Source organism: Sciurus vulgaris, assembly GCF_902686455.1.
Source record: "Sciurus vulgaris genome assembly, chromosome: 2".
NCBI classification, from domain to species: Eukaryota; Metazoa; Chordata; class Mammalia; order Rodentia; family Sciuridae; genus Sciurus; species Sciurus vulgaris.
In genome coordinates this window covers 81,591,871-81,606,707 of record NC_136462.1, presented here as the reverse complement: position 1 = coordinate 81,606,707, position 14,837 = coordinate 81,591,871, and the positions used below count along the sequence as shown (strand labels likewise).

Sequence of the window (14,837 nt, the reverse complement as noted above, 5' to 3'; positions counted from 1 at the left end):
TTCCCTTGGCTTGAATTAAGTAAAGTAGCGATGACATTGCCAGTTTCTGTAGCTGATAAAGGAATCTATCAATCATGGGCTCCTTTCCTTCTCCTGTTCTTTCCATCATTTGCTGACATGCTTCTGAAGTTTCAAAGTTTGAGATAAAGAGAAATATGCAATATATTTTCTTATAACCAATGTACACATTTTCTGTGACTACTTTGAATTTTGTATTCTTCAAGTGAAACTAGCTAAACAAATTCATTGATTATATGGACATTCTACAGTCATTTTCAGTTGATGGTGGGCTTATTATCAATGATGTGAAATTTGTGTGTAAGGGGTCTAATAGTTCTGCAGAAAGAGTATAAGTAGTCCTGTGATTTAAGCTACAGACTTGGTAGTATTTATTGATTTTATTTGTTTTAGAGCCAAAGCAGCAAAACTCAGACCTATAATTGATGTTATACTATTCTATGTATTTAAAATTTAGAACAAATAATAACTTTAATAGAGTTCTTATAAACATCAATACCTTCTTACTAAATGTGGAATTTTTGTACCTAATTGTAGGAACAAAGTTATTAGTTATAATAATTATGAACTAAAACTGAGAAAGCTGATGAGCACTTTTTGAATCTTCATATAGACTGTTATGTCATAGAAAATTCTATTTTTAACTAAAAAAAGAAAGCCAAATTCTTCTCTGTGCTATCAAAATTGAGCCACATGTGTTAGTCCTGTTTACTATGAAGCTGATATTAACATACTACAAAGAATATCTTAATGTCTATAGAAAGTAAAATGATTAAGGAATTTTGATATATGTATTTGCAGCATATGTAATTATTTAATATGTGCAGTTGTTATAATATATTTAGTTATTTTAGGAAAGATGATGTGATATACAGAACTTTGAGTCAACTTTTTCATCACAGTAATGAAGAAGACAAGAAGAGCATAAAGGAGGAAAAGTTTATTTGGAGCTCAGTTTCAGAGGTCTCAGGCCACAGATGACTGATTCTATTTTCTCTGGGCCAGAGGTGAAGCAGAACATCACACAAGAAGGTGCGGAGGAGGAAAACAGCTCAGAACATGGCACATGGCAAGCAGAGAGAGCGAGTTTCCCTCACCTCAGGGAAAATATGAACCCTAAAGGCATGCACCTTTGACCTTTCTCTTCCAACAACACCCTATCTGTCTACAGTTACATTATCACTGAGTTGATCCATATCAGTGCACTAATGCACTAATTAAGTTAAGGCTCTCATTACCCAACCATTTCACCTCTAAACTTTCTTGTGCTGTTTCACACCTGGCTTCAGGGGGACACCTTATAGGTAACCCATAACATAAAATATAGGAATTAATATCATAATGTGAGATTCTGCACTACCTTTACCAACATGTAGAAAACTTGATTCAGGCCCTATAACAATTAAATTCAACTTGTTATAGGAACAGTAGTAATAATCATATGTATTGAGTATAAATCCAAGAAGTAGAGATTTGAGCTACTTTCTAGAAAACCTACTCAGAACCAACATTCGGCTCTTTAACTTCTTCATGGCTTCCTTTACATCTTTATTCCTCAGAGTGTAAATCATGGGATTAAGGAAAGGAGTGAAGACAGTAAAAAAAACAGAGATGAATTTATCAATTGGAAAGCTTTCAAAGGGCCAAATATAGATAAAGATTAAAGGGCCAAAGAACAGAACCACAACAGTAATGTGGGCTGACAGGGTGGAAAGTGCCTTGGACATCCCACCAGAGGCTTGGTGATGAACAGTAGCAAGAATGACAGTGTAAGAAACGAGTAAAAGGAGGAAACAGATAAGTGAAAGCAGGCCACTGTTGGTGAGCACGAGGATCTCCAAAACATAGGTGTCTAAGCAGGCAAGCTTAATCACTAGGGGGAGGTCGCAGAAAAAATTGTCTACTTTATTGGGTCCGCAGAAGGGGAGATCAACTGTGAATGCCAGGTGGCTGGCTGAGTGCAGGATGCCAATGGCCCAAGAGACCCCCACCAGAACAGCACAGACCCTTCGACTCATGATGGCCAGGTAGTGCAGAGGTCTGCATATAGCAATGTACCTATCGTAAGCCATGGCAACAAGAAGAACCATTTCGCTACCCCCGAAAACGTGCAAGAAAAAGATTTGTGACATGCATCCCTGGAAAGTGATGGTCTTATGTTCATTGAGGAAGTCTGCAATCATCTTAGGAGTAGCGAATGTAGCCTGACACACATCAATGAAGGAGAGATTGCTGAGAAGAAAGTACATTGGAGAATGTAAGCGAGAGTCTGTAATTACTGTAAGGATGATAAGGATGTTTCCCAACACTGCAGCCCCATAAAACACAGAGAAGACTAAAAAGAGGACAAGTTGGAGTTCCTGAGAGCTGGACAGGCCCAACAAAATGAATTCAGTGACCACTGACTTATTGCTCCATCCATTAACTGAGTTTGGGCTGTTGGAGTTATCTAGAGGAAAAAAAAAAAAACAACAATAATCACTAAGGATAAGCCTTTCATCATTTTTCAAATGACATAGAAGATTTGATTCTAATAAATATAAAAAATAGTGTTGTGAGGTTAAAAGACACTGTATTCACATTATTGTTAGGAATTGATATTTTCTATGAAATTTTCTTCACTTTTGCAATTATGGATTGGAATGATGGTCATATTTATCTAACAAATAAGTGTATATGGAAGTAGGGAAAAAGTTGAGATATACCAGCACTTGCCAATGTATTCTAATTATGATTTTTAAAAATGTACAACAACCTCAATATTACTTTGAAAGAAACATATACTTTACTTACACATTCAGGTTGTGAATAGTTGAAAATAAGTCTGGCGCTTTCTACAGAATCTTGGAGAAAGAGAAAATTTAGACTAAGTACAAGGAGATGGAAATCATTCCAGTTACTTCAGTAAATGTTATCAAGAAAAGAATTGAATGTAGCCATGTATTTGAGTATTTGCAGTAACAAGATCAGGGAGAAATTAATTTGTAACAAGTTAAACTGTTGTGAGTGAGAGATGGCATTCACCTTTCTGTATTAATTTATTTTGAAGTTTACAGCAGTGAGTTAGACAATTTAGTATACATTCTTTTTAATGAAAAATGGTTATTTTAGTATCACAGTTGTATCTTTATGCATCTCATAATGAGTTGCTTGTTACTTCAACTTAATACTCCTTAATGGATCAGATACCTGCTCTTCAAAGATAGGACTAAATGCAATTTTAGTGAGCATGATATATTTGCTATTTAAATTTATATTTAAATATTTAAACTTCTTTTCCAATGATTTTATGAAATCTTCTATCTGTAATGAAATTAATATTGCAATAACAAAATTGCTTTCTTAAACTTATTGAATAGCATCACTGATATAATTAATTCATTCAACAAATATAGATTTTCTCCTCTGAACTATGCACTCTTATAAACTCTGAGACAAAGCAAAGAACAAAAAGAAGAGGAAAATATCACATCCATATATAGCTCACATTTTAATGGTGACACTGGCAGAAAATATCAAAAATAAGTAAAATAATATTGTATCAATTAATGGTAAGTACTATAGAAACAATGAAGGAGAAAAAAGGAATATAGACTATACCCAGGTGGTCAGAAAACACCTCATTAGTATATTATACTTCAGACCAAGGACAATGAGGAATGAGCCTTGAAGAAATCTATTGCAGACCAAGGGAGTAGAAAGAATGTTCAATAATTCACCTATGTGAAATTAGCATTATTTTGGCAGGCAATTATAAATGAATTGAATGGAAATTTAACTTTTAACCTTATTATAAACTGAATGTGAAAAATTGGGTTTTTTGAAAAATATTCTTCTTCATGGGCTCAAATATGTTTATAATTTTAAGAAGCTATAAATTCAGTTTTAAAATGAAAATACCCAAAAATCTAGACTTCCATTTTTTTAGAATGAAATGTAGATATAAAATTGCTTTCCAAATGTTGTATTCCCAGCATCCACCACACACAAACACATAGATATGTATGTACGTATGTATATATCCATATATACAATTTGAAAACAATTTTATATTTTTCATATGATTGTATGGTGTTATTCTTATCATTCAAAATAAAACTGAAACAATCTTCTACCCAGGAAATGTCCTTTGAAATGAAATTTTATGACTAGGTGTCAGAAGTGGGAAAGAGTTAATTATCAAAATTTAGAGTCATATTTGACAGTAAATTGAATGTAGATTGTTCATTCATTCAAATAATGAGACCATTAAAATATAAAATTCAATAATTAAGGTTTGGTATTATAGAATCAATTGTATCCTCTGAAATATCTGTCTTCCTATGCTAAAGTTATGTGTATGTAAGACCTAACAATAATTTGCAAAATAATATGTATTAAGCCAAAGTTTTTTCATCTAAAACCATTCTACTTTGTCTACAATTATTATAATTTAATTGAATTACATTAGTTCTACAAGTATAGACAGAATTTCTCTAAAACCACTCCACATATATTTTTTCCATAGTAAAGAATATTTGTATTTGTTAATCACAGTTGCATGACCATCCAATATGAAAAGACAAACAATGAAAACTTCCACCAGATTCCATTATATAAGTACACGATTTGAGATAAGAAGATCTGAGTTTGCCAATCATGGTTGCACACACCTGTAATCCCAGTCACTAGGAAAGTCAAGTCAGGAGGATCTTAATTGCAAAGGAAAGCCTCAGTAACTTAGTGAGACCCTGTCTCAAAATAAAAGTAAAAAGGTAAAGGACAGAGGTTGTAGCTCAGTGGTGAAGCTCCCCTGGGTTCAATCCACACTGCCCCACTCTCCCCTAAAAGATCTAATTTGAATACCTGTCTTCACTTACTCTTTGTGATAATATTTGGTCATTCATTCCAGTTTATTGATATCTACATGCTTATGTGCCAGGCATTCAGTAGGAGATATACTGATGATCAGAACAGATAGGATTCATATCCTCATGAAATTCATCACAATTCTCTGCAATTTTAATTCCTTGTTTGTGACAGCATGCATTTGAAAGAGCTGTGTAAACTGTAAGATGATAAATACTATTTATGTTCACATAGTACTCTAGTTGATAATTACATAAAAAAGCATTATTTCCATATATGCAAAGCTAATCTGAGTGGGAAATCATCCTATTCTGAGAATATTAATGATCTATGAGATCATTAAAAGACCGAAAAATAAGATTAAAGATAATATTAGGGTGAAATCATTTTCTATAATAAACCTATAATTCATTGAAACAATAGAAAGCATATCTGACAAAACAAAAGTAGAAGAGAGGCCTTATGGGACTCTTCACAGTTTTCCTTGTTTCACCTTGGTTACTTCCTGTCTTTAGAATTCTTTAACCTTCAGGAAAAACAGAAAGAAAGTACAGTAAATTGAAGCCAGAATTGTATTTCAAATGGCTATCTCCATGAAAGAGAGGAGGACCTCCTTTGATGCTTCATTATCAAATGTACCTCAGCTTGCAAATACATAGTTAAACAGTGCCCTGTTGTAGACATCAGGGTAACCTAGGATAATCTACCCTTGGTTACCAACTTCAGAAAGTAATCTTAGGTCTCTACACAAGTTAGAGACAAACTGTGAAACCAACCTTCCATTTAAAGAAGAATTGTGCAATTCATATGCAGTACTTTCTGGACTCAGAAATTAGTTTGGCTAAACAGAAGTTTCAATGAAAAGCATTCAAGTCAAGCAGAAAAAAAGCAGTCAAACTGTGTATACTTCTCCACTGGGTCAAATTCTAGGTTGCTCAGCTCAGACTGACAAATGCAAGGATTTAAAGGTCTTGGTGATAGTGATGGAGGTGTCAGATATGAAAAGAGTCAATGTAAGACATGGAAGAAAGGAAAGAGATTTTGGTCATGAATATAACCATGTTTACAGAAGGAAATTGGTTTCTTATTGTTAGATAATTAATCAAAGTAGATAGAAGCTTTTCAGTATACATTAATTGTCTTTCAGTTATATGGGGTTAACAATTACATAAATTATGTATATTTTTGATGCAAGATAGTACAAAGTAATAGAAGCTAGAAAAGATCCTCAATGAGAAAAAAATCAGATTAAAACATTCTATATTTGTTAAATGTTGGAAGAAAAGAGCCTCTGCTAATTGGAATTATAACTGTCAGTATTTTCTTAGTCAACTACATGCAAAGCACTGTGCTAAACACTTTATACATGATCATATTTATCTTAGAGTCCTACACAAGGAGGTACTATTATCACCTTAACTTTTCAATATAAGAAACCAAGTCTTAGCCACAAAGTTAGTGTCAAAGGGCACACTGCTAGTCAAAGGGGGTTTACATACTCAGCTAATCACATATTTAACCACTATGTATTGCTAACTAAAGACATCTTGACTGAGAACCTATATCTGAAGAAGTCTACCTGGTCCTGATGTTTTATCCCATTCTATTCTCTACCTTCATCTTTATTTTTTCTGAACCACATATCAACACTCTCACTTTAAGCTAACTCAATGGATCGTTTTGATTAGCATAAACAATAATTAAACATAGCTTGATATTGTGTTTCAACTTTCAAATCTCATGTACAAACTCCAAGTTCACATGCTAAGAACCCAGGTTATATTGACTCTAGTAATAACTTCAGCCCAGAATCCCTTTAACATAATGGTAACAGCTATGTTTGCTCTTTAGTTCAATGTGATTAAATGCCACATACCAGTTTTTAGAGATGCCCCAGGGTAATAATAGACAGGAAAAGTTTCCAGAAACCCATTTTTCTTACATGAGTCACAAATACAAACACACATAAACAAATATTTAAATACCATGCCACACCCCCCAAAATCTCAGATAATCAGTCCCATGGATTGCAACATACAATTAAAGAACTTTCTTTGTGAAGTGAAGTCATCTTGCTATGGGAGTTATTAGAACAATTTGTGTTGTTTTTTCCAAAAACAAGATGGTGAGAATTTTGAAACTGTTCATCTATAATTACAAGTGAAGACATATCACAAGGGAGAAATGTAGCGGCCCAAAAGTTTACAACAGCTACGTTTACTCATTTAACAATCTGCCTCCCTCCTTCCCCTTCCCTTATCCAAAGTGGCCATGCCTATGAGCATTATCAACCCACATGTACAGAGACTAAAGGACTCTGAGAGAAGTATAAATCTGGCAGTAAACTTTTAAAAACAGAATTTTATTTTCTCTAATCCTTTGCTTAACTTCTTTCTTTTCATAGCAACATTTATGATCATAGTTTTCAAACCCCATACAGTATAGTATTCTACCTCTAAAACTCTAGTATTTTAATTGTCACTACTCAGTATACAACAGAATCAGAGAGAAAGCTTAGTTGTCCTAAGGAGGTAGACAGCTCAGATGTAGGCATAGCTTACCTCTGGATATTGTGGAAAGACACATTATCAGAGCTGTAGGAGGACTTGGGAGCTCTTCAGAGAAGAGCAGGTGACATGGAAAATACCAACTTGAGACATAGAGGGAGAAAGGGCTCAGGAAATTGGGTCAACCTCATAGAGGAGCCAGGCCTCTCCAGGCTGCTGTCTGATACGCCAACATCCTTTTTGAATTTTCTCTTTAATGTTTCCAGACATCTTAATTCTTGTGTTTCCAAACCTAGTACTCCCTTAGTCTGCCCTGTTCCAGACAATGGTGTTTCTGTTGACCTAGAGGTTTTGGCCAGGAACTTCAATTCTTCCACCCAAACCTGCTGTGCCTCCCTCCAAAACATTTCTGATTTATCAAACCGTTTCATTGTGTTGATCGTATTGCCTAAAACTTCATATCTTTCCCCTTAAATGTTTCAAAGACCTTCTAATCATCTCTAACCATCTCTAATCTTCTGCCACTGACTTTGTTCAATTGATGCCTCTAGTAATCTTCAAAATAAAATAAATCAGAACAAATCCAACAGCTCAACTGTGATGAACACAGACCCACACTCCAGTCTTCTCCTGGACCTTGCTGTTTCCGTTGCATTCATTTGCTCTGCTCTCACTCACTAAACTCCAGCTTTTCTTTCCTGGAAACCACCCCCGTGCAATTCAGGGAATTTAACTTACTCTTTTTCTACCTGACTACTTTTTCTTCTGGCTCTTCACATGCTTCCTTTCTGAATTTTCAAGAATGTGATGAGATGTTCATTACACACAGAGGTTTTTTGTTTTTTTTTTAAAGGTTTCTATTATGAATTTTGCATGTATGCATATAAAGTACTTTGATCATATGCACTCTTCCTATTATCCTCTCTCACCTTCCCTCTCCCAGACTCCCGATTCCCTTACTCTTTCTTAATAGCCCGCCTTCTCCTTTTTTACAGTATTTTTCACCCTAGATTTCACATGCTAGAGAAAACATGATATTGCCTTTTTCGCTTTACATGATGTTCTCCAGTTCCATCCATTTTCCTGCAGAAGACATGATTTCTTTTTCTTTGTGGCTGAATAATACTCAATCGTAGATTTATACTACAGTTTCTTCATTCATTCAACTATTGATGGGTACCTGCCTGATTTCATATGTTACTTACTGTGAGTGGTGCCTCAATAAGCATAAATGTGCAGGTATCTCTTTGGTATGCTGATCTCATTTCCTTTGGATAGATGCCAGAAGGGGAATAACTGGATCTTATGGCATCTCTATTTTAGTTTTTGGAAGAGCCTTCATATTTATCTCTATAGAGTACTAATTTTCATTCCCACAAACAGTGAATAAGAATTCTTTTTTTTCCACATCATCACCAACATTTATTATTTTTATTTCTATAATAACCATTCTAACTGGAATGAGATGTCCTCTCTTTGTGGTTTTGATTTGCATTTCCCTGATGGCACATGAGATTTAATGAACTTAGTTTCTCATATTTTCTTTTAAGTTTAAAGTAATTGGTGTCATATTTAAGAAACTTTTGCTGATACAAAGTCCATGAAAACATTCCCTAGCATCTTCCAAGAGCCTTATTTTTCCAATTTACATAAAAAAATATTATTTTAAATTAATTTAATAAATTGTGCAATTAGAACTAGATTCTGTTTGTTAATTTAATGTATAAATGCAGTTGATCATACACCATAATTCTACCCTTCTTTGCAAAAATCGGATGATCCACCTATGTGTGCCTTTTGTTGCCAGAATCCCTAGTAAATTCCATTAACAATTCCTATGTCCTTAACCAATACCACAAAATCTTAATATTTATTTCTTAATACAGACTTAACATTAGAAATCTTGATATATCATACTGTATGTTTTCCTTCAAATTTTCCTTGGATATTCTTGTCCTTTTGTGTTTTCAGGTAAGATTTAAAAACATCATGACAATTGGCTCATGGTAGTATGAAAATTTCGATTGAGATTGCATTGTCTATGGATCAATTTCGGAAAAATTAGTCATTATTAAGCAACGTTGATAAATGCAGTAATTTCAATAGATTACAATATTTTCTCTATATACACATTGTGTTTCTTAATATTATCTAGACTTATATATTTTATTTCTATTTTTACCTCATGAAATCCCCTAGAATCTTCGGCACATTGAATAGGAATGGAGGTAACGTATGTTCTCAACATGGAACATATTTTAATTGTGGTATTAATAAATGCTCTTTGTAGAAATTTAATATCAGCCTTCAAATAATGCTGGTCTTTATCTGAAAGGATTCTCCTTTTCCTGCGCTAACAGGTAGAGCAGCTGAAAGCTACAATCCAACTAGACTTGCTATGTAGAAGATAAGTTGCATTTTGGCCAGAGTACATGTTCCCTGGTTTTCTCCCCACACTTAAGATACAGCCTTCCGTATCTTTCCAATGAGAGCTTATATATTCACATGGCCTCACATATGGGCAATTTCCAAAAACAAATTCTGTCCCTGAAGTCTCATGAGTTCTCAATGTTAACTCTGCAGGTCCAAGAAACCATCAAATCTCATTGGCTTGGTGCCTGAGAAAATTTGCCATGCAGAGCCCAGATCTGTCATGTAAACAATCAACAAATGCCCCCAAGAGAAAAAGCACAGGCTGTCAGCTCACCATGCCAAGGTCTTCACCTGTGGGGAAAGAAGGCCCGTGCTGACCCTGACGCTTCCATAATAATCCCATGCCTTTCAATAGGTGCTTATGATGTCATGTTTGTCTTCTTTTTATTTGATTTTAGGACCATTGGCCTATCATAAGCCTTATTATCCTAAGTGGAAAAATAAGTGGCATTTGGATACTCTAAACCTGTATCTTCTTGAATCTATAATTAATTTTAAAGTCAATAAAGTATCTTTGCTTACAATTTTCTCATCAAAATTTATTCATTTTGTCATATTATCCATAGTGTGTAACTTCTAATCAGGAATAAAGAATTTGTGATTGATTTGGATGGAGTTTTTTTTATAACTTGAGATATTACAAGATTAATGCATGGAATTTATTTTTACATCCTTTTTATTGATAAGCTATCAGGATCTTTGTATTTAAAGTGGATTACTAGTTGACAATATATACTTGAGTGCTGCTCTTTCAGCCAGTCTATTAATCTCTGTTTTTTACCAGTATATTTACCATTACTTTTTAATGGGATATTTAATCTATCTGGGTTTAAAACTACCTTATTGATCTTCATGTTTTATTTGTCTCATCTGTTTGTAGTTTCTCCCATTGTGTGGATTGAGTCTTTCTATAACTACTTGATTCTAGTCTCAGGTTCTTAGTTATTTTGGTTTTTATTAGGTTGTATGTTTGTGGTTTGCAAGTACAACTTTAACTTCTAGTACTCTACATCAACAGTATTAATAATGTTGTTTATATGCATATTATATAATAATATGCCATAGGTTATAATCATTATATAATTCTAAAATGCAAAGTGGTGTATTCTATAATATATGAAATAATCTATAATACAATATTCTGTATTGTCATTATTATGATATATTAATTATATTATATGATATGTTATACCTTGATTAGTAGTAGATTACATATCATTATATAATATAATTACTATATAATCATGTTATTAAAACATTACATTAATAATATACAAATAGTAGGTATTAGTACAATGGTAATATATATTGTGGTATATAAATCCATATTATGTAATGGTATGTTATATTTTAAAACCATCATAATACATAATATATAATAATTATCATATTATTACATATTCCATAATGAAATTATATTACTTAACATACAATATTATTTTATATAATATTTTATATTTTGTCATATAATATGGTAAGGTTCTTACAGCAATATATTTTATTTTCTCCTCCCATTTTTCTGTATTTTAAATATCTTTTATATCTAAATACATATGAACTTCATATTATGAATCATGCAAGGAATAAATATTTTATTGAAAAATGAAGAGTGAGAAAGTAGCAGGTGATCAATGTATGTGTCCTCAGAACCAGAAGGTACAAGAATCAAGAGCACTGATGTCAAGGACAGGAGAAGAGAGAGGTCTCCACTCAAGAAGAGAGAATTTGTCCTTCATTAGTCTTTTTACTCTGTCTGGATTAGTCTTCCCACTCTATCTACAGATTCACAGCTAAGCTCTTCTGGAGACACCCTCACAGTCACAAATGTAATGTTTAGCCATCGCTCTGGGCATCTTTCAACCCAGTCAAAGTGACACATAAAATCATAAAACCATCACAGGACTATGTTTGACCTCAGAGGATCCAGAAAAAAACAACCTTACCAACACCATGGTTTTAGACTTCCAGAATCCAGAATTACAGGATAGTAAGTTTCTGTTGTTTTAAGCCACACATTTTGTGGAAATTTGTTATGGAAATCCTAGAAAAAATTAATGTAATGCACAAATATCAAAATCCAAATTGGCAATAATAAATGAACACTGCAAAATTCTAAATTTAAAGATGTCCATTTTAATACAATGGAAAGATAAAATAGTCAGAGGGAGTGTGCACATGCATCATGAGTGTAGTTCAGTTAATTGCAAAAGTGGCAAAAGCCAATCTGCACAGAATTGTTACCTATTTAAATGCCTGCAGAATTTCCTGTTCAAAAGTAAGAGCACTACAACTATTCACGTAGTGCTTTCTACTCTGTTAATGTTATTCCAGTTATATCCTCTTGCCTCTTATAGTTCCTGTGAAACAGTTATTAGTTACTTCATCTTTTATATGAGAATGCTCTGGCAGTGAAATGATTTTTCTAGTGCATAGTCAAGGCCTCTCATTAGCAGGGCAGAGGAAAAAAAAATATTACCAAAAATTTTATGACTGCTTTCATGTTTATTGTATATGCAAGAATGTTTTCGGCACTGTGCAAAAACATGTATAACAGAGAGTCAAGTTTCAAAGATCATTACCATATTTGGCATTGTACAAATGAAGTTGTCCAAAATTTCAAAATTACAAAACAAAAACAAAAAATAAGAAAAAAATTCCAACAAATAGTTTAATGGTTTAACAATCCTGTGTCGCTATACTAAAATCCTCCTTGCAATGACATTTAGCATACAGAGTTAATATCTATGCACATAATCACTAACTTGCATCTTAGAATATAAATAAAATACTGAGTGTGGAGTGATCACAATTATGGGTTTTCTGTATTATGCTGAACAGTTCCGTGTTTCATTGTTAGAATGCAATCTAATCCAAATCCTTTTTTATAATGAAAATCTAATTGTGAGAGTAAATAGGAAAGTAGTTATCTAGGAAATCAAATAATACTTTTTAGATAGATGGTTTTCATCTTTATTATAGATGCAGATGAATTTTATTTTCCTTCTATTTTCAAAGAAATATGTAAGAATAGATTTAGTTCTTCGTCACAAATAATTAGTAGTATTACTTTGTGTATTTGGATGTTTTAGATGAAGATGGAATTCACTTTTTATTTGAATTTATATGTTTAACATTTGCCGTATTTGTAAACAACCTCAAATGTCTGCAACATTCTGTGAATAAGACAGAATTCCTTATAAACAACTTATCCTATTGTAAAAACAAGTTAACTTGGAACAGAGATGCACAGGTTGGTCATGGCAACAACTACCTAGAAAACATTTTATAAGTAATATATATGTAATAATGTAAAAGAAAACAAAAGTTTTATGGGAATAAAGTTGTGATAAAGATATAATAAATAACAAAATGTGTATAACTAGATTACAAATAACCAAAATAGTTAATGTATAAGGAAAATGTATGTTAATGAATGCATATCCATGAGGTGAGCCCCATATTGTAAAATAGGGCTTTTTTCTTACCATATCAATATATGTGATGATGTTATAAATACACTGAAAGATGTCAGAAATTCAATTGATTTTGATTTTAAGATATAAAAATATTTGTTTAACTGAAAAAAATCACAAGTTTAGTAACTTGACTACTAAATTTGTATTAGAATATCAAAATTTTTTACAAAGTATTTTCAAAACAATTTATATTAAGAGTTATAACAGCCAAGCGCAGTGGTGTATGCCTGTAATCCCAGCAGCTCAGGAGGCTGAAGTGGGAGGATTGCGAGTTCAAAGCCAGCCTCAGCAAAAGTGAGGTGCTAAACAAGTTAGTGAGAACCTGTCTCTAAATAAAATACAAAATAGGGCTGGGGATGTGGCTCAGTGGCTGAGCGCCCCTGAGTTCAATAACCTGTACCAACCCCCCCCCCCCAAATAAAGAGTTATAAACAATGAAAAATCCGTTAAAACCATGTTTAAATTGAATCAGAAACTGGTTTTAAGTAGTTTCCTTGCATTTAAAACAAATATGTCTATAATTCAAGAACTCATAAGGCTAGCAAAGACAAATGGTATGATGCTGGGATCACAGGAAGCTCATCATTCTAATTCAGGATTAGGTTCCCTCTTGGTAATCTTAGTTTTTCCAGGCGTTTACATGACGGTTTCTCAACTTCCACATGGCTGATTTAACATCTTCATTCCTCAGCGAGTAGATGATGGGATTCAACAAGGGTGTACAAACAGTGTAGAAGACAGAGAGGAACTTATCCACAGAAAATCTGCTGAAAGGCCATATGTAGAAATAAATACAAGGTCCAAAGAAAAGAATTACCACTGTGATGTGGGCAGTTAGGGTAGAAAAGGCCTTAGATGACCCACTGGAGGACTGATGCCGGACTGTGATCAAAATGACAGTGTAGGAGATAATTAAAGCCAGAAAACAACTCAATGATATCAGGCCGCTGTTAGTCAGGGTCATAACTTCCATTCCATATGTGTCCATGCAAGCCAGCTTGATCACTAGGGGAAGGTCACAGAAGAAGCTGTCCACCTCATTGGGACCACAGAATGGCAGGCCCACGGTAAAGGCCAAGTGACTCACAGAATGAAGAACACCCACTGCCCAGGAAACAGACACAAAAATTATACACAGCTTCTGATTCATGATTGTACTATAATGCAGGGGCTTACAAATGGCTACAAACCTGTCATATGCCATAGCTACAAGCAATATCATCTCACTCCCAACAAAACTATGGAGAAGGAATATCTGGGCCATGCACCCCTCAAAGGAGATAGTCTTGTGCTCAACAAAAAAGTCCACAAGCATCTTGGGAGTGGCAAAGTTAGATTGGCAAATATCGATGAAAGAAAGGTTACTGAGCAGAAAGTACATAGGAGAGTTCAAGTTGGAGTCAGAGAAAATGACAATAATAATCAAGACATTGCCTAGCACAGATATCACATAGACTGTAGAGAAGATGGCAAAAAAGAAAAGTTGAAGTTCCCAAGAATCAGAGAGTCCCAGAAGCACAAACTCAGACACTATTGATTCATTAGTGTGAGCCAT

At 33.7% G+C, this 14,837-nt stretch overlaps 2 protein-coding genes across 2 annotated transcripts; both read right to left on the bottom strand.

The window, feature by feature from the left end:
• Nucleotides 1–1,496: 1,496 nt before the first annotated feature.
• LOC306653664 (olfactory receptor 4K15-like) lies at nucleotides 1,497–7,804 on the bottom strand (the record flags this gene model as incomplete). The annotated part of the gene is made up of 2 exons (XM_079126666.1): nucleotides 1,497–2,467; nucleotides 7,666–7,804. 2 exons carry the CDS (start codon nucleotides 7,802–7,804, stop codon nucleotides 1,497–1,499), a joined length of 1,110 nt encoding a protein of 369 aa, XP_078982792.1.
• Nucleotides 7,805–13,901: 6,097 nt separating this feature from the next.
• Nucleotides 13,902–14,837, bottom strand: LOC306653397 (olfactory receptor 4K1; the record flags this gene model as incomplete). The annotated part of the gene is made up of 1 exon (XM_079126403.1): nucleotides 13,902–14,837. The coding sequence occupies one exon, from the start codon at nucleotides 14,835–14,837 to the stop codon at nucleotides 13,902–13,904; it is 936 nt and encodes a 311-aa protein (XP_078982529.1).